This window comes from Saccopteryx bilineata, chromosome 3, assembly GCF_036850765.1.
Source record: "Saccopteryx bilineata isolate mSacBil1 chromosome 3, mSacBil1_pri_phased_curated, whole genome shotgun sequence".
In the NCBI taxonomy this organism is placed as follows: Eukaryota; Metazoa; Chordata; class Mammalia; order Chiroptera; family Emballonuridae; genus Saccopteryx; species Saccopteryx bilineata.
This window is the reverse complement of record NC_089492.1, coordinates 36,046,083-36,070,953: the sequence shown is the minus strand read 5'-3', so window position 1 is coordinate 36,070,953 and position 24,871 is coordinate 36,046,083. Positions and strand designations below refer to the sequence as shown.

Sequence of the window (24,871 nt, the reverse complement as noted above, 5' to 3'; positions counted from 1 at the left end):
GTTACAAGGTATACTAGTACCATTTTCTAGGTTTACATAACATCTCTTATATAATAACACTTGGAATGTAACTAGTTTACAATATTTTTTTTTCCTTACAGATCTCTAAGCAAGAACAAAAAAAAATGGATACATTTGATGGAAGTGTGGCTGAAACCTCATCTCGGTACAGCGGTGCTCAGGACAGTGGGATTGGCAGTGACAGTGTTAAAATCAGAATAGTACAGATAGAGCAGCACAGCGGTACCAGTCAGCATCGCCTTGCCCGCCCCTCACACCAGTCATCCATCGTAAAAAATCTAAATTTCATTCCCTTTGACATATTTATTACCGCAAGTAGAATCTCACTAATGACATATTCCTGTACGGCCTTACCCAAATTGAAATCGCAAGAACAGAAGGATAATGAAAAAACAGGCAATAATAGTTCATTAAATCTCCCAGAAGATGATTCAGATGTTGCTAAATCCAGCGAGACATGTATTTCCACAGTAACGGCAGAAGATCTCTTAAGCAGCAACATATCTTTTCCTTCAGGAAAAAAGGTAGGGGCCATCTCTCTTGAAAGTCTTCATGCAACCACAAGGTCCTCTGCTAGACAAGCACTTGGTATCACTATTGTTCGGCAGCCTGGACGAAGAGGAACCGGGGATTTGCAACTCGAACCTTTTTTACACTTGGTTGTCTCCCAGCCGTCTTTGCTTCTGAGTTGTCACCACCGGAAACAGCGAGTGGAAATGACCGTTTTTGATACTGTGCTTAAAGGGGTAGCCTCTGACTACAAATGTACAGGTAAGAGCCTTCAACTTTACTGGAGTGCTGATAACTGCTATTACATACTAAGTTTTCCATTTTCAAGATTGATTTAAAAAAAACAGCTGGCGGCCCTGGCCGGTTGGCTCAGTGGTAGAGCGTCAGCCTGGCGTACAGAAGTCCCAGGTTCGATTTCCGGCCAGGGCACACAGGAGAAGCGCCCATCTGCTTCACCCCTCCCCCTCTCCTTCCTCTCTGTCTCTCTCTTCCCCTCCCGCAGCTGAGGCTCCATTGGAGCAAAAGATGGCCCAGGCGCTGGGGATGGCTCCTTGGCCTCTGCCCCAGGCGCTAGAGTGGCTCTGGTCGCGACAGAGCGACGCCCCGGAGGGGTAGAGCATCGCCCCCTGGTGGGTGTGCTGGGTGGATCCCAGTCGGGCGCATGCGGGAGTCTGACTGCCTCCCCATTTCCAGCTTCAGAAAAATACAAAAAAAAAACCAAACAGCTGGCAAGCCAGTCAAAACTTTTTTTTTCTCTACAGAATATGTAAATTTGTGAAGTTCATACCTCACAGCTGAATTATGTTTAAGTAAATGTTTGAAATGTATTAAGGTCTGGCCTTCCTGTCCTTACCATGCCTCTGGATATTCATTTCTTTTCAGGAGCTAAATGAAACAGGGTCTCTTTCTGGGCTACAAAAATGCTTAACAATTTCCAGTGATTGGGAAGCAAAAGTTTCTGTTTTCCTCTTTTCCCTTATTAATGGCCTATAGGTATGCTTTCCATGTTAATGTAGCTATGTGGGTGAAATAAAGAACCTTAGAAAATGAAGTTAACAGTTCTGGTAATTTGGATCTAATCATCTTGCTGTAGTAACATGATATTGTAGTAAATGTGTGAGAAGGTTTAGCAGTAAAGTAAGAAGATTTAAAGATTTGTATACATCTACAACAAGCACGTTTATTAGTGGTGTTGTCCACCTCTCTCTTGTTGACCCATCTGTACCCTTATAAGTGGAGAGCATCCTAATATAATAATTATATCAAACTTCTGAAGCTTGTTGCTTGTTGAGACTAGGCAAGTGATCAGGGGTTCAGATTTTAAGACATACTGGCTGTTAGGTAATAAGGGCTAATGTAGAGTTAGATACTTGGCAGGAAAGACTGGAGAGGGTAGCTGAGTCATCTAAAACTTGGTATTGGAGGAGGCCCCAAGGTCAGGTCTGAGTCAGGTAGTTTATTGCTATCAGGTAGGCTCATCGTATGGAAGCCAGCAGTGAGGCATTTGGAGAATTTGTAGACTCTCCAATCTGGAAGTAGGCTGGTTCATTCTTGGCCATTAAGGAGAACCGTTTTATATAGCAGGCTCCTGGCATGTAGGTGGCAGGTGAGAGGATCAGGATTCAGCCCAAGTAAATAGAAAAGGAGCCCTTGCTCACTCTTTCTGAGGTGCAGTACAATCCTCTGCTTCAGAAAAGGTAACTGGCTAGCTGCTGAGGCCAAGTAACGTAGGGTTTCCCCCACACTGCCTGCTGCCCCTCTTCACTGGTGCTGGAGCTGGCTCACACTGGCTCGCCAGAGCCAATTGTTAAAATTTTGGAATTATGAAAGACAGTTGTTAAACCATTGGTAATTTAAATCAGCCATAGTGAGAGTATCTACACCACAGATATTGGCAAATGCTGTCAATCAGCTTTCCTACTCTGATAGCCAGTTGTTAAACATTTACCAGCAACCACTGCCTCCCTTTCTCAAACATCTTCTCATTTAATGACTGCCTACAATACAGTAGTTATTTCAGGGGCACAGGAAATGGAGCTGGTACTTCAGTAATTGATATTATATGATTCAGAGACTCATGCTTATATAACTGATACCTGCTTAACACTGGCCAAGACTAGGTGCAGGATTAATGATTCTTAATTCCAAGTCCCTTGTTAAGGTCTTTCAGCTGTAGTCTCTTTATAGGTGGGTGACTTCAGTAGCCTCTACTAAGGATATTTATACTAAATTCAGTTAAGTTAATAAGGGCTCATATCAAAGATACACATTTTAATTAGTTCCTAGGTCAAAATAATGAAGCACTTTTTGTTTTTAAAGTAAAATCCTTATATGTAGACCAACATGGAAGCCAGTTTCAGTAGATGAAGTTTAGAGTGAAAGTTATGGGCAGACTCAGTACAGGGAATTACATGTGGGAGGGAAAGGGCGTGGTGTCTAAGGAGCATCCTTGGCACAGTGCTCTTGTGGATGCCTTTCCTTACACAAAAAGCATCTGCTTGGACATTTATACTATCCATATAAAGAGTTAGCAATATCAATTATGTTTCTTAAAAATACATTTAGTGATTTGGAGAAATTTATCAGAAAGCAAATAGTTAAAATATAATGGCTAAAATAAAAATATCACTAGCATTTACTGAGTACTCAATCTGTGTCAGGCATTGTATCAGCTGCTTTAAATGCATTATCTCATTTCATCTGTATCGTAACTCTATGGGAAATGTTACATTCTCATCTTCCCAGATGAGGAAACTAAAGTTTGCAGAAGTGAAGTAACTTGTCCAAGATCGCAGACCTAGCAATAAACAGAGCTAAAATTCAAAGCCCAGATTTGTTGGACTCCTGAGTCTGGTCTTACAACCTGTCTGGATCCTGGAAGTGGAGAGAAAGATGTCAATCGGCAGTTTTCTCAGTCAGCCTCCATTGTCCCACTCCAGTCTGTGCACATGTTTTAACTGGTGAATTTGTGTATGTTAAATGTGCCCAAGATGTGACTACACAGCACAGCCTCTCTTGGTAGTATGACAGTCCTGAATTCAAATTCAAATTCTGTCACAAGGTGTATACTTATCTCATAGGGTGATTGTAAATTCAAGAGAGAATTCGTGAAAGTACTTACCATTGAGTCCACAAGGCCTAGGCCTTCACGTTTTCTGCTGCTGCTTTACTGTTATTCTGTGCTAGAAAGATTACTGAACTAGGAAGCAAGTGAAAAGCCTGTAATAGTAATATTGGCCTGCCATTGATTGTTAGCACAGTGATCTCAAATAGGCAGTTTATTTCTTTGGGTTTCTGTTGCCTTGTTTGTGAAACATGATGACTGTTATAGATATTAACAAGTTCCATTACAATTCTGAAGTTTTATCATTGAGTAATTTGGAATTCATCTCCCACACTCACCTTTCTAAAAATATTTAAACTAGCCCTGGCCGGTTGGCTCAGCGGTAGAGCATCAGCCTGGCGTGCGGGGGACCCGGGTTCGATTCCCGGCCAGGGCACATAGGAGAAGCGCCCATTTGCTTCTCCACCTCCCCCCCTTCCTCTCTGTCTCTCTCTTCCCCTCCCACAGCCGAGGCTCTGTTAGAGCAAAGATGGCCCGGGCGCTGGGGATGGCTCCTTGGCCTCTGCCCCAGGCGCTAGAGTGGCTCTGGTCACGGCAGAGCGACGCCCCGGAGGGGCAGAGCATCGCCCCCTGGTGGGCAGAGCATCGCCCCTGGTGGGCGTGCCGAGTGGATCCCGGTCGGATGCATGCGGGAGTCTTTCTGTCTCTCCCCATTTCCAGCTTGAGAAAAATACAAAAAACAAAAAAGTGATAAAAATATTTAAACTATATTGCTTTGGCCTCAGAGAGCGAATATGTGTAAGCCACTACCCTATAAGATAAAAATTTATTTTGACTTGTTTTAAAGATGCAAACTTTTTTTTTTTATATTCTAGTGAAGCTAGACTATCAAACTAATTAGTTTATTCGTTGTTTTAAATACAGAAATTTTATTCAATTTTAATGAAGTATTTCTTTCCAAAAAAAAAAAAGATCTGGGGAATTTCTATGTTAAATTGCTTCCTTGAATGAATTCTTCCAGTGCCATTACCAATTCAGTTCCCTAGAAACACTTCATGTAACGCTTTCCCTTCCTGAAGAGAAAGTGCTGTTCTATGTCCAATATTCTTTTGAAGCTTTGAAATAGTAACCATGTGGGTATGAGAAAAGAGAAAAACATGACTGACTATATATAATGTTAACATTCATGAGGAGGAGGAGCAGGAAGATGGGAGTGGCCAGTGCCATTTCTGGATTCTAAAGTGAAGGAGGCACTGCAGTTACTTAATTGGAAGGACAGAACGGGGTATCACCATGAAGCTAACTTCCTGAGACAGGTTAAGGAAAAGTTAAAGCCATCATAAGTTAAAAATAGAAGAGTAATGAAGCACGTCTTTCTGAAACATTTGTACAAGTCCTCAAATAATGTCATTTCATTCAACATCATATTTTTATAATATTGGTAGATGCTGTAGGAACTTAATTCTTTATTGGTGTCATTATATGTTGTTTTGCGTAAAGTCACAGAATCTATGGCCAGCATTAAATGAGGACTTTCTGTACTTTTTCCCTTGATATTGAAATTAAGATTTTTTTCCATAAAGTAACTCAAGTGGCAGCCAGCTGATAACAGTTTTCACATATATGTGTATCTCAATGATTGTCCTAGTTCAGTGTCACACACGTGAGGTTATTTTGGAGATAATGGGGGGAGGGGTTGAGAAGAAAGAAATATTTGTAAAAAAAATTTTTTTCTGGCACAATATGGCTTGTAATAATTTCGTTTTCTATGCAAGTCATCAACCATTATTATATGTGCTCATGTTCCTTTATATGGAAATCATATGGAACAAAAAGTAAACAAATACTCTTATATAGACTTATGTTTAGCCATGGTGGGGTAGCTCCATTGATTAGAGCAGAGGTCTGCAACCTATGACTCGTGAGCCAGATGTGGCTTTTTTGATGACTGCATCTGGCTTGCAGACAAATCTTTAATTAAAAAATAATAACATTAAAAATATAAAACATTCTCATGTATTACAGTCCATTCATTTCCTACCACTCATGTTCATTGTTGTGGGTGGCTGGAACCAATCACAGCTGTCCTCTGGGACAACACCAAATTTTTATTGGATAATGCGTAACGTACACAGGTTGTTGTATGGCTCTCACAAAATTACATTTTAAAATATATGGCGTTCATGGCTCTCTCAGCCAAAAACTTTTGTGACCCCTGGATTAGAACATTTTCCCCACAGGCCAGGGTTACAGGTTTATTCCCAGTCAGGGCAAATACAGAAATCATCCAAAGAATTCATAAACAAGTGGAACAACAAATCAAAATTTCTCTCTCTCTTTCTCCTTCTCCCTCCTTTCTTTCTCTAAAATCAATCAATAAATAAAAACTTAAAAATAAAATAAAAAGACATGTTTAGGGGATAATTTTTTCTCCAAAATCATAATTTTTATAAATATAAAAGACTATATGAAAGATTGTATTTAACTCATTAATTAACAAGGGAACTAGTAAGAATATTCATAAGACTTTACAGACAAAACATCTCTAAGGCCCTGGTCATCACAGAAGTTTTGATTCTCTAATTCATTAGGGTCCTAAAAATGGCCAGAGCCACACTCAGTTATGGACTTTAATCATTGTTAGAGCACGGCTCTGGGTGATTCTAGGAGATGGAAATATTTTTCACATTAAATTATGAAGATTTGGTTTATTTGACATATTCAAGAGACTTCAACAAAGACCTTGAAAGCAAATACTAAAAGTCTTTTGAACCTGTTGAAATATGATGTAATATCCCAAGATAACTACTTTAAATTAATCAATATGACTTTGTGTGTGTGTGTGTGTGTGTGTGAGAGAGAGAGAGAGAGAGAGAGAGACAGACAGACAGACAGAAAGAGGGACAGATAGGGAAGACAGACAGGAAGGAAGAAGATGAGAAGCATCAGTTCTTCATTGCAGCACCTTAATTGTTCATTGACTGTTTTCTCATATGTACCTTGACTGGGGGGCTACAGCAGACTGAGTGACCCCTTGCTCAAGCCAGCGACCTTGGGCTTAAGCTGATGAACCTTGCTCAAACCAGATGAGCCCGTGCTCAAGCTGGCAACCTTGGAGTTTTGAACCTGGGTCCTCTGTGTCCCAGTCTAACGCTCTGTCCACTGCACCACTGCCTGGTTAGGCTCAACATGATTTTTAAAATCACACTTTACCCTCTTATCTTGTACAATTAACATGACTATTTTAGAATGAACTTGTTATCCCTGTTGTGCTTCCATTTCTACATTCAGACAATCTTTGGAAACATTCGCTCACTCCCTTTGAACCCTGGCATTTTATCGGACATGTTTAAGATGCTATTGAGCTAGTAAGAAGACTCAGTTTCTGCCTTCAGGCACTTCTCTTCACTTATTATGATTAATGATGAAAATTCAGCAGAATATGGATCTTCATGACATGGAAGGCTGTGCCAGAGAAGCAAGTTACAAAAGCTTGGTATCATTTGTATGTGATGGTATAAGCAAAACTGTTTTGATACAGCTAAATGAAATAGGACTAATTTTCAAATTATTTTTTCTAAGTTATTTATAGATTGAGCTCTAGCTGTACTTCGGAATAATTTTTAGTATTTTTTATTTACCTATAAGTTTCTTCACTTTATTTCTTTATAATATATTTCAATAGTTGCTTTGGAATTTCCAATATGCCTAATCTTTTACTCTACTTAGCAGTGACGTTTTATCACTTCAAGAAAAATGTAGAGCCTTATGAAGATTTCTTACCATTCCCCACTTATGTTACAGTCGTCATAGACTGTCTGCATATATTGAAAACCTACCAGATATGATCTCTTTCAATAATGCTACATAAAGAACTAAAAGGGGGAAAACTAGTATATTTTTACTTTCCAGCTGTTTACCATGTTTAGAGCTTTTCCTTCATTCCTCAGGTGCCATGTTTTCCTCTGTACTATTTCCCTTCAGCACTAAGAACTCTTTTAGCATTTCTTTTAAAGCAGGCCTACTGGCAACAAATTATTTTAGTTTTCCATGATTTGAGAGTGTTGTGTTCTCTCTCTAATTCCTGAAAGATATTTTTGCTTGGAGAGGCCCTGAATAGAAACATAGAACAGGGACAGAGTTCAGTGCCCTAAGGAAAAGGCCACAGGGACTTTACTGACAAAAGTACTGAACTCAGTACTGTCCTGAACACAGCACAATAGGGATAGAATCAGATCAATAGGTAGGGACATTTGAGTACTTCACTTGCCCTTCTGTCTGTTCTAAAGAAGTTCCCCTTCCTGACTTCCTTATTCTCTTCTCCTCATTCTCTTCTGTGCTTCCTGACCTCCTCATTCTTGTCCCTGCTTCTATTTGTGTGTATCAATAAATACCCATAGGGACTGGGGGTCAGGGCCATCTCATGGAACCTGCATAGGGGATTGTGAAGGGGTCTCCCCTAGGTCCCTGGTTGCATGCCATGTGGTCCCCGAGTAGTCATTGTCTCCATGACATTTGCTCAGTGTAGGATTCTGGGTTGACATTTCTTTCAGCACTTCAGAGATACTGTTTCCTTGTCTTCTGTCCTCTGGTTTCAAAAGAGAAATCTACGTTAATTCCTGTGACTGTTTTCCTATATGTAATGTGTTGTTTTCTCATCTGCTTTAAAATTTTTTTCTTTAGTTTTGGCTTTCTGTAGATTGATTATGATGTGACTGGACTTGATTTTTTTGAATTTGCCCTGTTTCAGGTTCTCTGAACTTCTTGCCTCTGTTAATACATGTTTTAAATTAAAGTCAGGAACTTTATATGTCTATTCGGCTATTATGTGTTTAAATGTTTTTCTGCTCTAATATTTCACCTCTCCTTTTGGAACTCCAGTGTTAAACTTTTCATACTATCTCACAGATCACTGAGAATTTTATTTTCCTTTTTCATCTTTGTTCCTCATACTAGATAATTTCTGTTGAATTTCTGAGTTCTAAAATGTCCCTTTGGTTCTTTTTTGTACTGTAAAGCCAGTGGGCAAGGCCAGTCTCACAGCCGCCCGGCTCATGCAGGTTCTGGATTCGGACAGTCGGTAAAGAAACAATGGAGCCAAGAACTGGTGGGCCATTATTTTTAATTCTAGCTTGCACCCGGCAGGCAAGTAAAAACACACACTGGGCTCCAAAACCCACTCACATTCAGTGCTCACAAAGCTACTGACTTATCCAAGTTTCCTGGAATCAAAGGTTTCTAGCTCACCAGACTTATTCACCTCTGTTCCCCATCTTCTTCCTTCACTCTGCCCAAACCCTTTTTCTGCACAAACTGGCTTCTCACTCAACACTCCGCCATCTTAGCTGCTTCTCCTGGCCACATGCCTCTTTCTGCTTTCCTCTCTGCTCTCTCCTCTAATGATAATCTCAGAAACCAAGAGAGCAAGCTCCCGTTCTGCCCCTATTTTATAGTGTAGAAATCCAAATCTTTAATCCAATATACAAAATAGGGAAGTCTCTAATACAAAGTCACTTATCTGGGGCATGATGGGATTGTACCACTCCACATTAAAAAGGGTGGGAAAGGCTTAATCCCAAAACCAAGCCCCAGGCTACAACGATCCCCAACACACAGTAATATCACCTGGGCGATGGCCTCACGTGGGCAGCGCCATCTTTAACAAAGTGAGCATAATACATTTTATCTGCCCAACATGTACTTTGTTTCTTTTCTGAGAACTGTATTATCATCATTTCAAGTATGCTTACCTTTACCTCATGAAACATAGTTATAACACCTGCTAAAGTCTTACATGCTTGTCTCTGCTGTACCTGTTACACACACACACACACATACACGCACACGTGTGTATGAGCATGTGGCCACCCTTGGGGCAAACCAGGAGAGAAAAAAGAAAAAGTAGCTGGTCTCCCTACATCAGTGACTCCACAGGGACATTATTTCCCACTCAAGGATTCTGTTGGACTTCCAGCTGTTCTGGCCATCACTGTGCATCACAACATAGGACTCACCCTCAAGTCACAGTAATGAGAGAAAAGAAAAACAGAACTAAAGAAAATGGGAAACACCACTATATGGCTCATATCTGCCAGTTAGAGGCCCTTTTGAGGCCTTGGGTATTTTTGTATATTTTTTTCAAGTTTTTAATTGTAAGCAGCATGAGAGTTAGGCTGCAGTGAACTTACTCCAATTTTGGCTGGCACCAGAAGTCCTGCAATTTAAAAAAATAAAAATATTTTCTAGTCCATTAGCCAACATATGGTTTTCCAAGAAATTTAATACAGGATTTCCCCCAAAAGTGATACTTTAATATCTTTATATCTCTAAGCACAGATCAGTTAAATGTATTGTAATGAATAATTACTGCTCTCAGGGAGTTGTCAGCATTAACTTGATTCTTCCCATGTCACCATTAAGCAAAGAACATGCCCAAATACTCAGAGGGTGGTAACAGTGTTTTCTCTGTGTGTTCCTTAGGGATAGCCTTTCATGTACTATAAAATCAAGTTAGAAGAAGAAATGCTGTGAAAACCGTGTTATTTTGCCTTCTCAGCACATGTGACTGACATCTACATATATGTGTGTTATAGATACACTTTATACTCATATTACGTATTTAAAATACATTTTTATTAAATATAATATATTTATACACATATACATATATATATTTAAAAAACTAAATCTACTACAACATGCTACCCAGAATACATGGTAAATGGAATCTTTATACCTATAGCTATATCTATTTTAGAAACCAAAAGTGAGATAATAATGATGACAGTTACTTATAACTTTGAAGGATAAAGTGTAATCCCCGGTCTGCACAATTTAGTGATCTTTAAGTATGCCAGCTATACCTATGTCTATGGAGTGCTTTATTTTACTCTCCATAATTTTAAAAAGGACAGAAGACTAAGTCCTGAACCTGAACTTCTTTTATAGCTATTAATATTAATAACCTAGAAATGATTTGCTATCTAGTTCAGGTAGACAATACATCTGTGAGTTAACAGATTTCTTTTTAAACTGTTAAAATAATGTGCCAGTTGGCTTTTCCATGCCCTTCTCACCTGGAACACCCTCTAACAGAAATGAGATCATCTGCCAGCGCCCTTATATGTAGCAGCTGTATTATTGGCAATTCTCATTTAAATAAAGATGTATGTAGTTGTTTTTAACATAATCGTATTAGCTGTGTTTATAAATATTTAAAAATTGGTATTTGTTTTGTTTAAGGTAATAGAGTCCAGATTTGAAATTGCCTCATATCTTAGCTATGCAGCCCAAGGCAGCCTCAAAAAGTCATTTTTCTTCTTGTTTGTTTGGAGCTTTTTGTTTGTTTTTGAAGAGATGACTGTGCCATCTGGTCAATTGTGAAGGAGTTGAACCATTCTGGCGGAATTTCACTAACCCCGTGCTTCCTTAGTACACAGTCAGTCAGTCCAGTAACTTATTACTCATTAATGTGTTCTAGGAATTAGCAAACCGATTTCAAAACAATTGCTTTTGCCCTCTTGCAACTTCTTTACCTTATTAAAATTTTTCAAGCATCAACAGGCTAAAATACAGAAACTAAAGTTGATTAGAATTTATCATACTGAAAAAGCAGGTAAAGACACACTTCTATATAAGTTTTGTAAATGTTACAATTATGACTTTAGGTCCAGTTAAGAGGCAAACATGGACTAGAGCTAAATTAGCACTCAAAATTTAGAGTCAGACAGTCCTGGGTTCTAATCCCAGCTGGGCTACTTACTGCTGTGGTGACCATGAACAAGGTATTTAACCTCTCTAAACCTCTGTTCCTTATGTGTAATATGGGGATAATACCGATAGCAACCTCCTAAGAATTAAACAATGATGAAGCTCTTAGCTAAGTATGAAGCACAGGGCTCAATGAATGTTAATATTATTGTTGTTACTTTTATAGTCATTGTTAATATCTTCAGGCTAATTTTAAAATAGTGGTTGTAGTCTGCCAAAAAAGAATTCACATCATTTCAGTGCAATTTTTTTTTGTTTTTTGTAGTTTGCTTTTATGTAATTTGAAATTTTTCAGTTACAGTAATTGACTTCTTTACCCTTTCATGAATTAGGTCTGCAGAAAATGTGCCAAAGACATTTGAGTAAACCAACAGTTGGAAAATCATAAACTGGCTTCTTACACCTCATAAATCATATCTTGATTTCATTTAGTTATTGTGACTTTAAGAGAAGGATTGAATTACATGTCTCTTTAGAATTAAAGGTTTTGTTAATGTCCCTGGAAGGGCTTAGCATTAACCTGTGACTTTAATGTCATAATGATCACAACTTGAACATTTATCTGAAAATTTAGCTGCTGGGAACATTTCTTGCTGACCTATAATGTGAAATGAAATTATTACTTTGACAGGAATCAGCAAGTAAATAGGTCTATTAAATGAGAGGCACTCTAGTGTATCACTCAATGAGAGTTGTGCCGAGAAAGTTAAATAAGAAGTGACCCAGCCAGTGGGGGAAACTAATGTATGGGTAAGTTATTGAAACAAAAATCAGTAATTTTCTCTTGGTCCTTTGATGCAAATAACTAAATTTTTTTGTGTTTTAATTTCCTTATCTCTAAAATGGGTATAATATTTGTTTTTATAGTTTAATCTGAGCTCCAAATGATACAATATTTATGAAATGGCTGAAATTATGCAACATTATTCAGCTGTAAGTTGGGACTTCTGTAATTATTAGTAGTAAAAGGGAGAACTTAATAGACTCTTTTTTGGACATGAGGAAAATATTAGTGTCCTGGCCCTTTTGACACCATTTTAACTAGTATTTACTTAAGATGAATGAAAAATGGGAGGAATCATTTAAAGCCACTGGTTTGGCTTTAGTATTACAGAACCCAGACTTTGCTCAGAGAAGAAAAGAGGCTTGCAGTTGGGATTCAGCTGATCTTCCTTGGGTATATATGCTACATTTTAGCACCCTGTGTTTACTTGCACTGAATTTTAATCACATGTTGTCTTGCAAAACATCTAAAACCCACATTAGAATTTAACATGAAAACAACCAAATAGGAAAGTTATCAAGAACATGACAGAATAGCCTCAAAAATAAATTGAAAGGAATTTATTGAGGTGATATTTCATATATCACCTGCCAGTTAGCATCATTAAGTATAGACAATACATTTCCTTTTAGCAAGATATGGAAGACTTGGTTCTAAAAGTCAGAGCGGATAGACACTGGTGATCACACATCCCGGCAGCCACTTTAATCCTTTCCTCTTCCTATGGGCCACAGACTTGGGGTGTCAAAGCAGGAAATCTCTTCTCCTTCCCGTCACATCTTATGAGATGCAGACTACAGAGCATGGGAAAAGCGCTAATGGAGTTAACCAAATGCCTGGATATCAACAAAGAGATGATGGCTCTTAACCTGTATCCAGGGCAATTTAGAATTGGTTTCTTGGTTGATTTTGCTGTCCTGACATTGAATTGTTACTGTGTTTTATAGATCTAGGTTCTTTCATAATTTAATTTTCATGCATTGTAGAAGCCTGGTTGATTACATTTGCTTCTGTGGCTATATTTTAAAAAAGAAAAAGAAAAATGTAGCCATTAAAACTAAGACTTATAAAAGAAAAATATAAGAAATTCAGCAAGCCCACAGGCTTTGCCTTTTACATGTCCAGGGGTAAGAAGGTGACTATTCTGGTAATGAATTGTACTTCCAGCCATTGAGCATAACCAAAACCAAGCACAACCATGGCCTCTTGGGAGATTTAACAATATCACTTTCCAAGATAGAGAAAAATAGATCTACTAAAATATATCCTCCCAAAATGCTTTCTTTTAAATTTTATTCAGGATCTATAAAGAAACACCTGTGTGTAGTCTTGCCTGGGCATAAAAGGATTAAGCTTAAGGACCATCTAAGAACATCTTGCCAGTGAAGTGAAAGAGAAGGGAGGAGAACAGGGAATCTCTAAGCCCTCACCAACTGGCCTGGCTCCTCGTTAGGTAGTCTCTCTCTCCCTACTGTGGCTCGCTGTGAACTCTGCTTGATCTTCGTGACCACCCCCCAAAAAAGCTGTGTGAAATTGCAATCCTGATGCATTCACCATGTTGTTTTATAAATTATTTTAAAGTGTCATTTCAATCTCTTTGTATAAAGGATGACATTTCCATATACTTTTGTAAAGAGTCTCTGGCTACTAGTTTAAAAAACGGAAAGGGATCTACTTCAGCTTGCAGATTAGTTACTTTCTTACAGAGTATTTACTTACTGTATGTGACCCAAATATTTCTAAGGGTAAGAATGTAATTTTGATAATTATCAAAACCAAAGTGCAGGGAAGTTGTCAAGTCTATAGCTTATCCTAGCCAACAAGTATTAAATTGGAAAGTAACTCTATGGACTGGTATTTCAAACCTCAATAATTACTACTTTAAAAATGAAGTACAAATAAGCTTACTAGATTTTAAGATAAATTGGGTATAATTTTAAATAATAAGCAATACTTTTTGTTTTTTACCTTTTATATTCCTCTGGTTTGTGTGGTTAAACACAAGTTTACAAGAACTCTCCACCATGGCAAAATTGTGTCTGGACAGTGCTCCATGTTTAAGTTAGCACCCATTTTCCACAGTAATGTAAAAAACAAGTGTATCATGAGAAAATTGATTCTATGAATCAAAAACATTACTGTGACTGTAGTTATTTGTATTTTTCCGCAACAGAAACTACCAGGGAAAATAACTAGTAGCCTCACCTCTCTTTCTGCCCATCCTTAGCCAATCCACCTGTAGAGGTATTTTGAGCACAAAGGTGGCCAAGAGAAAGTAGACAGAGGCATGGATTATTAACTCCACTGTAAACCTGCAGTTAATAAAAGTAACTGTTACCAAGGGGTGAGTGAAGAAGAAAAGGATGTTGGTGCAGTCTAGTCTAGTCCTCTTTTTAATGGATATTTAGCTTTCAAATGAAGAGATTCTAATGGCACCACGCTTTTAAAATTCAATTTTCTTTATTCATATGGCAAAAGAAAACTTTTTTTCTCTGTGGTAGGTAACACTTAGAAGTGTCTGAGGTAAAAGATACCTCTAAGGTAACGACTTCATTATATATTCAGTGTTACATCACTATTAAAATGAGGAAATGACCACTGAAATCTGTGTGAAAATGTCTTTTTGTTGGTAAGATCTTAACTTAGTTATGAAAAAGGATTATCCTGCCACATAGTAGAACAAACCAAAGTAATAAGAAAGCCTACAAAGTTGGTAGCATTCAGCTATTCTGTACCAGCTTGGACAACAAATTTTTACGTAAAGTTGAAGATTGCAAAGAAAATAAACTAGTTCATTTTCAAAGTTTTTGTTTTGATTTGGGCACGAGTTGTATTTATAGACCGTAATTCAGATGTTAAGCAAAGACATACTTAACTCTGAATATTTGCTAAGGGTTAAAAAAAATAATAATAATAAGCAGAACTACAGGCTCAGCTTCAGAGGAAGACCTTCCAAGCAGTTAAGGGAAATAAAGGTTTCGTGAAGAAGAACGAGGTAATCTGGAAGCAGAGGAAACGATCAGAATCAAAGTCTCTGTGAAAGCCAGCAATACCTTCATCCAGCTGGGAATGGACTTGACACTTTCTGAGTCTTGTCTTTGGTTGTTTCATGTGGGAGGATATGATGAAGTATTTTTATTTTTGGAGTTTTTGAAGGCCAGGTCAACCCAGAAGAAAAACAAATATTATAACTTTATAGAGTTGCAATATTTTTCTTATTGAAGTGAATTCTGGCTGACTTTGAACAAGATTTATGGCTATGAGCAGTTTGTCATTTTTCTTTCCCCTTTTCCACATTCTGTTACTCCCAATAAGATAAGACTTTACCCTGTTTCTTAGGCTTAGAGATAAATGTGCTCTTCAACATCGGGTGGACCTTATTTTTAAGAGCTTCCTGTATTCAAATAAATAGGTGTTTGCAAAGTATGGAGTAGAAAACCAGCAAAGTCTCACGGAGCTTCCGGTATGAAACAGTCATCCTTATTTGTCACTCCATTTCTAGTATATTCACAGACTCCTTTCATCTTCATTTATCTGGTGCCTTCTCAGCTGAATTGACCCAGAAGAATGTGTAATATGAATCCTATTTTCTAGACCTGATGGTGAAATTTAGAAGAAGTTAAGTTGAAGACAATACCAGAAGTCTAGAAGTCATACCTCTCATCATCTAGCCATTAGAATATAAGAGACTAATAGTGGCTTGCAAACATGAACTATTTCTTTGGGATTCTGACATATCTTTCTGCTACCACTGCTGCTTCCAAAGGCTTCAGGAATATCTAAAGTAGAATTTTTAGCCAAAACTGGGAGATTAATCACTGGCCCTCTCACATATTCAATATCCATCAACCGTGCAACCTTCATTTCTCTGGATAGTCCTAATTTCAATTATTCTGTTCTTTCAGCCCTAGAAATACAGCTGTACTTTTAAACTAGTTGTGTATTAATCAAACCAATAATATCATTAAGCCAGTAATATTTTGTTGGGTAATAGTCATTGAAATTTTGGCTTTCTTGGATATATTTTCTGGACTTTTACATTTTCTTTATTCTTATTCTGCTGCTAACTACTGCCAGTTTCTTTATGTCTAAGTCATATCACCCTGTAATTGCCCTAATGCAGACCTCTGGGTTGGGTGCCAGGTGGCCAGGTCCTCTAACTTCTGCTAAAAGAGAGGCAACCTGCAAAGACCCATCTCCTCTACTTGTAAAATGCCCATTCACATGATCAGAATTTGTTCTTTCCCCCAGTCTGTACCTTGATGAAGGTAGGATATCACATAACCTTTTAAAGTAATTTTTTCTCTCCCTGTTAATTTTTATAAATGCTGTGTAGTTTTATTTTACAACTCTGAATAAATTATAGGTCCATATATGTGCTTAGGGTCATCCTAAAGATGATCATCCTCCAGTATTTAAAAATATATGTATATGTACATGTATACGTATGTAAGTATATGTGTATGCAGATAAGATTTTTGCCTTTGAATTTACTGTGTGTTGTTTCTTTGTTTTGTTCACTTTGCCAGACAATTTGGGCCCTGGCTGGTTTGCTCAGTGGTAGAGCATCTGCCAGTGTGTGGAAGTCCTGGGTTTGATTCCTGGTCAGCGTACACAGGAAAAGCCACCATCTGCTTCTCCCCCCACCCCATATCCCTCTCTCTCTTCTCCTCCCACAGCCATAGCTCAAATGGAGCAAAATTGGTCCCCGGCACTGAGGATGGCTCTGTGGCCTCTCCTTAGGTGCTAAAATAGTTTAGTTGCCAAGAAACGGAGCATGGCCCTGGATAGGCAGAGCATCACCAGTAGGGGGCTTGCTGGGTGGATCCCAGTAGGGGTACATGCAGGAGTCTATCTCTGCCTCCCCGCCTCCCACTTAATAAAAAAACAAACAGACAGACATTTTGAAGCTCTTCTATGTCAGTACATCAGATTCACTTTTTTTTAATAGCATAGTGGTTTTTTTGTACAAAATATATTGGGATGGCATTGATTAATAAGATATCTTTCAAGTGTACAGTTCTATAATACATTGTCTGTATATTTCACTGTGTGCCTACCACCCAAAGTTTAGTCTCCTTCATCACCATATAGTTGACCTCCTTTACCCTCCACCACCTTTCCCTCTAATAACCACTATACTGTTGTCTGTGTCTGTGGGGTTTGTTGTTTGTTCATTTGTTGCTTTCTGTTTTATATCCCACATATAAGTGAAATCATATGATTCTTGTTCTTTTCAGTGTGACTTATTTCACTACTCTCTAGTACAGTGGTTCTCAAAGTGTGTGCCAGGGTGCACTAGTGCACCCTAGAAGATTTCCAGGTGCGCCCTGTCGTATTCCAGAGAAATATGTTCCTGTTGGGGACCAAAAAGCCAGGGTTTTTAGAGTTTAGATTTGGGGGGGGCAGAGGTGTGGGGAATTGGCTGTAAGCTGATAGTCTGCCCAACCCCCACCTCACTTGTTCTGTGAAGTTGCAAAAGGCTGTTAAGCTGTGGTGCTGGATTGTTTACACTACCCCCCATGTTCCCCCAGAAAACTGGAGGCAGGTTTCTTCTATCCTTTGTTTGGTGTAAAGTTAAGATGATCTGTATGGTGGGGGTTTTCTGCATTCACCACAATTAAGAGTAAAAACAGAGAAATTCTTCAATGTATTGATGAGGAAATGAGAGTTTGCCTTTCAAATATATGCCCAAACATTGAAGAAATCGCTAGGACACATCAGGCTCATGTTTCTCATAAACACAAGAATGAAAAAACTTAATACATTTGTGACAAGACCTGCCGAATTTACTAAATCTTACTAAGAATGTATCTATATATATAAAAAGATAACTTTTTTGTTATTTTTAAATTTTTAACCCCTCTTTTTTACAAATTCTAAAAAGCGTATCTCAAAAAAAATAACATAAAATTGTTTTTTAATGTCAGAATAAATTTAATTTTGTTTTATTTATTTTGTTTAATTACCATAAAAGCACGCTTGGACTTTATATTTTTTCTTTAATATTTGACTTAATTATTATAATATATTTCTCAGAAATTTGTATATAGTGCATCTACAGCTATTTGTAGGATTTTAAATGTGCCCCAACTTCAAAAAGTTTGAGAACCACTGCTCTAGTATGATACTCTCTATATCTATCCGTTTTGTTGCAAATGGCAGTATTTCATTTTTCTTATGGCTGAGTAGTATTCCACTGTATACACACCACTTCTTCTCATCCAGTCATCCATCAAAGAGCTAAGTTGTTTTCATTTCTTGGCTACTGTGAATAATCACAGTATAAGCATCAATTATTTTACCATTTTTCTATTTAGTTTATATTTTTAAATTCAAAATAGACCACAGTCAATTTATTTGGAGATTCATTTATGTATTTTTGAGTATTGCTTTCAGGTAAAGTCCTATAGTTCATCTTTCTAATTACATGAATGGATATTTAGAATTTTGGTAGGCACTCACTCAACTCTCTCCCCCATCCATGCAAAAATGCTGTATTTACACTCTTATCCACCAAACATGGGAGAACCTATATATGCTCCATAAAAGATATTATCAATCTTCTTTATTTATGCTAATTTGATTAATGAAAAATTATATTTTGTTTCAATTTTGATTTTTCTATCTTTGATAAAACAGTGCTCTCCAGAAGAATTAAACAGCTAAAAGTAAAAACAAAATCTTAAAAATACTTCAAGAAACTACAGGATAATATATAATCACCTAGGAATATATTTATAAATAAAACTTAATAGATTTATTTTACCACATCTATAAAATAATATGCAAGCAACAAGCATCAGAATATAGTTAAAAGATAACTAACATACCAAGTGGAAACATTCGCTACACATGGCCAAGAAAATATTAACACCCACAATATAGTATATAAGGAGCTCCTACAATTTAGTAAGAAAAAGGATCCAATAGAAATATGAATAAATAAATATTTTGAAAATGAGAAATTCTGAATGGTCAATAATAAATGAAAATATGCTAACCTGCTTTCTTTTTAACTATTAACAATATAAAATAGCTGTCCGATTATGTCAATACATATAGATCCTATTCTTTAAATAATTGTATGGATTGCCTTTTATTATTTAACATTAATCTATTAATGGACATCTAGGTTGTTTTCTACTTTTTGCTATGATTAACAGTTCTATGATGAGTGCGTGTGTGTGTGTGTGTTATACAGACATCACTTATTTTAGTCTTAGCCTTTTTGATAGGTAAAAAATTCTACTTATTTTAAATATATATTTTTATTATTGCTATGATATTTTATCCTTAAATGTTTATATGCTGTTTTTCATTTATTTATTACTTATTAGTTTTCTTTAATAACTACTTATCTATGCTCATTTTTCTATTAATATAAAATATTTATATTGACATTAATATAAAATATTTTATATTGATATTAATAGGAAATTGGGTACAGGATAGATAAGCAGTTACTAAATAAAGCAAGTTAATCACCTAAGGATACATTTATACATAACACTGTATTCCTTATATCTTTTTTCTGTCATACAAATTTGGCTATCTGATTTCTATATCTTGTTTTACTTATCATACTAAGTTTTACTTGCCTGTTTCTTACATATATTAACATTTCTACATCATTTGGAATTCACCTCTGTACATGAGTTAGTTACTTATATCTGTTTTTTGTTTTTTCTGTTAAATTATATTTCTCTCTCTAGATTGTATTTTCTTCAAAATAAAGAATTATGTCTCCTTATATAGGTTTGACACCACCACCTACTTTATAATAACAGCTTCTTGATGATGACTATCTGGGTGAGGCCCTAGATACAGACACTCAGGTCCTGGCAGGTGACATCAGTCCTACAAACTGATTAGATCCTCCCAGCAGCACACATTTGCCATCCCTTCACCAGACTTGATCATTATATTAAAAAGAGAAAATAGTATAGTGTTACTATGTAGTGGATATACTATGCATATTCTCACTGCTTTAAATTCACTGATCATATAAAAATAAGAAGAATGCACTAGTTTAATGTTTGATCTTTACCACATAGATCTAACGTCATGATCAATTGCTTTCAGTATTTTCTTTGAAATTACATAAAGGTTCGTATGTGCCAAATTTCATAAGGATCACATGATAGGGTCAGGAAATACAAATTCCAAGGCAGAATTTATATGCCCAGTTCACATATGACAGTAATACTATGTAACCATATGTTGAATATAATACACTGTATGTAAATGCTATTCTTGAAAGCAACCCAATCAATAAAACCTAAAATAACACTTTAATAACACATTTCAAATCAACTGAAAAGGGAATAGATGGACTCTATGACAAGAACATCCCTATAAAATTGACATTCAGAGGCTATTAAAACTCAGAGAGTAAAACAATCTTGAAATTAAAGAAAAACTGTGAATATTTAGAAGTTTTTTAAAACCCTACTACATTGTGTGCCAAGATACAACAGTCGTTTTTATTTAAAGAGCTATTTCAATAAAAACTGGCTTGCTAAACATTGAAAAGAAAATTCAATGTCACATATGCTAAAAAATGTTTTTATAAATATATACAATATTAACGAGAAAATATGTTTTTAAAAAAAGTATACAGTATTTAATAGAAAAAGTTAAACCAGAAAAAGTCAAGTTTTAGTCATAATTGAGACTATTAAAAGATTGACCAATTTTTATCATTAAAGAAGGTTATGGGAAAGCTACTGAAGTTAACTTCAAAAGCCTAGCAGTAAAAAGTGATTGTAATGTCAGTAAAACTCTGAAACAGATCAAATAACCCTTAAGTAGTACTAATCCACTTCTTTGAACATGTATATGCTTTTTTAAGCTGAAAAGGTTGTACTTTTTTCTTTAATTTGTTTCCAGCATCCCATTTTAAAAAGAAAAGAAAAGAAAGAACTCCAGCTATTCAACTGTTAACAGTCAGCAGCAGCTCAGAGTACAGAAACTTTAGCTTCACTCAGAGATTATATGAGTTAAGATTCAAAATGTCTTTTCTTTATGGGCCTGGCTCTGGAAAACATGGTGTCATCTTTTCAGCTTGTACAAAGAGAGCTTCTGTTTGTCCATATAAATACTTGTTTATACTAACGAATATACTGTATGTGTAAAATGAATCAATGAAGGTTATATACAGTAACTACCCCTTTTTCTTTGTCAGCTGAAACTTACACCAAAGTGAGATGTTTGTGATATAATTGACATTTTTAATTTCAATTTTGTTACTTCAGACCCTGGGAAGACTCTGCCTGAAGCCCTTGATTACTGCACAGTTTGGCTACAGACGGTACCTGGAGAAATAGACAGCAAAAGTGGTATTCCACCTTCCCTTGTAATGCTACAAATTAAAGACTTTCTTAATGGACCAGGTAAGAAACTCATAATTCAAATGTATATACTTTTTCTTTCATGAGAATGTGTGAACACATACATAGGGTCTGTTAGTAATCTTGATATTCTTTGCCAAAATGAATGGTTCATTTGTTTTCTAAATGTGTGCCCATTATAGAGATCAAAAGGTGAATATTAATATAAAACTTACCTTTAGTCTTAAAAAGAATAATTGACTGGAAGCCAAAAATTAGTTATACTAATTTTAGCATAACTAAAGATCTGTTTTCTCTTCCCCTTACCCTCCTCCCCTCTTTCTTTTTCCTGCTGTTTCTTCTTCCTTCACCTCATGTTCTGCCTTCTCTTATTTTTACCTCACCTTGAGATTTTAGCAATTTATTTAATAGAAAGTACTACATTTCAGGGCTGGTTTTTTGTTGTTGTTGTTGTTATTTTATACTTACAGTGCTTTAAATCATATTAATCATCAAAAGAATATTCGTTTTTTCATGAAGAATAAAACAATGACAGTATTCTGAAAGGCATGCATTTTAATGAGTGAATAAAATCCTGCGTGGATGTGGTTAAGTGTGTGTTCTGTGGCATGCCAAGGCACTTTTGATCCACCACGAAGATGGAGAAGGTGGCCTGTCACCATGTCTGGATGGAGTAAACAGCCTGAAGCCACCAACACTGGCCCTTTTGCTTAGTTCTCTTAAGTATGTTTCTCTGTTGACGGGATTTTAAATTACAGACATCTGAAGAACTATTTCTAATCATTTTATGTATCTAGACATGGTTTTAAATACTTAACAGAAAGCTAGAAGTTGATAATGAAGGCTAAGGGAGTCATTAAAGTGGAAGAAGCCTTTGGGGTAAGGTAATGGTGGATTGGGAGGAGTGTGAGTCCTGATACTTGGTTACTGAGTGTGATGTACCATATTTCATTGAATCCAAGCCACCACCGGTTGTAGGAAAAAACATTTTATAGTCCACTAAGAAAAAAGAAAAATATGTATGCTGTATAAGCTATAATATAGTTCTTTCTTACAACATCAGTTGCAAGACACTTCCTGATTTCTAAGTTGTTCACGTGTAAAAAACTGAACATGTTAAAATGAATGAAATAGGGTAAGATCATAAGGATAGTTAATGGAGAAGTAACTAGGAGATTTGGTTTTACATCCTTTTTCTCTTTTTTGGTGTCACATTTCTTTTGTTTTTAGGCACACTCTTTTACTCATTTTGGCTAGAAAATTCTCTTCTAGTTTACATTTAATTGATTGGTTTGTATAAGAAATGGGATCTGAAAATCAATGGTACATTGTTTACCATATCTTTATGGCAATCAAATAAATTGAATGTTAATGAATTAATAAAAAATTTTATGTTTATAATCCTAGAATATAATGTGACTATGTAGTAGAAATATGATTTGTAAAAATACTTGCTTTGTGTTTCTTATACTTTTTACATTACAAATTACATATATGCCATTTCTAATCTTATATTTCTTTAATAATGGTGATAACCTATCCAGAGATTCAAATTCTGAAATAAATGAACTGAAATATTTTGCAGCACTTCTTTTTTTTTTTTTTTTTTTTATTTAATTTTTTTCATTTTTCTGAAGCTGGAAACAGGGAGAGACAGTCAGACAGACTCCCGCATGCGCCCGACCGGGATCCACGCGGCACGCCCACCAGGGGCGATGCTCTGCCCACCAGGGGGCGATGCTCTGCCCCTTCGGGGCGTCGCCATGTTGCAACCAGAGCTACTCTAGCGCCTGAGGCAGAGGCCACAGAGCCATCCCCAGCGCCCGGGCCATCTTTGCTCCAATGGAGCCCTGGCTGCGGGAGGGGAAGAGAGAGACAGAGAGGAAGGCGCGGCGGAGGGGTGGAGAAGCAAATGGGCGCTTCTCCTGTGTGCCCTGGCCGGGAATCGAACCCTGGTTGCAGCACTTCTTTGTGTGTATTTTGAAGCATCTCTGGGGAGCTTGCTAACATAAAAATGTCAGTTAATAGCCCTGGAAGGTAAGGATGAAATTCTACATCTCTCACAAACTCCCCAGCGAAGTGGAGGCTGTTGCTCTGGAGACGACACTTTTTGTACCAAGGGTTTTTATTACTCATATATAAAAGAACAAAAAATATATATAATTTTCTTAATACCGTCATTTACAGGTATTGAGGGCCAAATGGCAGATATTTGGGGGCCCAGAAAAGGAGAATGATACAAAGAATGATGATTGGTTTTTCTAAATTGTACTTTTTTTAATGAAAAAATTAAAAGCAATGTTTAGTGAGTGGTTTAAGTTCTTGAGAGTCTGAGTGTCTAGTTCTAAGTCTCTTTTAACCAAGAGTACTTTTCTTTCATAAATTATTTAAAAGAAGATTAGTGTGAATGACACATCAGCTGTGATGACTTCCAATAAAGCAAAGCACTAACCCTGTGGTTCTCAAACTTTTTGAAGTCGGGGTGCATTTAAAATCCTACAAATAATTGTAGGCGCACTATATACAAATTTCTGAGAAATATGTTATAATAATTAAGTCTAATATTAAAGAAAAAAATATAAAGTCCAAGTGTGCTTTTCTGATAATTAAAAAAAATAAATAAGACAAATTAAATTTATTCTGACATTAAAAAACATTTTTATGTTACATTTTTTCTCTTTTTTTTCTTATTTTTATTAATTTTAATGCAGTGACATTGATAAATCAGGGTATGTATGTTCCGAGAAAACATCTCCAGATTATTTTGACATTTGATTATGCTCCGTACCCCTCACCCAAAGTCAAATTGTCTTCAGTCACCTTCTATCTGGTTTTCTTTGTGCCCCGCCCCTCCCCCCACTCCCTCTCTCTCCTTCCTCATTACCTTCCCACCCCCCACCCTCCCACCCCCATTACCATCACATTCTTGTCCATGTCTCTGAGTCTCATTTTTATGTCCCATCTATGTATGGGTTCATATACTTCTTAGTTTTTTCTGGTTTACTTATTTCACTACATATAATGTTATCAAGGTCCATCCATGTTATTGTAAATGATCCGATGTCACCATTCCTTATGGCTGAGTAGTATTCCATAGTATATATGTACCAAAGCTTTTTAATCCACTCGTCCTCTGACAGACACTTGGGCTGTTTCCAGATCTTTGCTATTGTGAACAATGCTGCCATAAACATGAGGGTGCATTTCTCCTTCTGGAACAGTTCTATGGTGTTCTTGGGGTATATTCCAAAAAAGTGGGATCACTGGGTCAAAAGACAGTTTGATTTTCAATTTTTTGAGGACTCTCCATACTGTTTTCCACAGAAGGTGCACCGGTCTGCATTCCCACCAGCAGTGCAGAAGGGTTCC

General features: G+C 36.7%; 1 protein-coding gene across 4 annotated transcripts in view; it reads left to right on the top strand.

Annotated features, from left to right (window-relative positions):
- The window catches only part of VPS13B (vacuolar protein sorting 13 homolog B), an 890,836-nt gene that overhangs the window by 644,298 nt on the left and 221,667 nt on the right, over positions 1-24,871 (top strand). For all 4 annotated transcript variants that reach the window (XM_066265974.1, XM_066265971.1, XM_066265975.1 and 1 more), the window contains exons 34-35: positions 102-792; positions 21,407-21,544. In XM_066265974.1, coding sequence (XP_066122071.1) covers positions 102-792; positions 21,407-21,544 — 829 coding nt within the window. The remainder of the gene's footprint in view (positions 1-101; positions 793-21,406; positions 21,545-24,871) is intronic.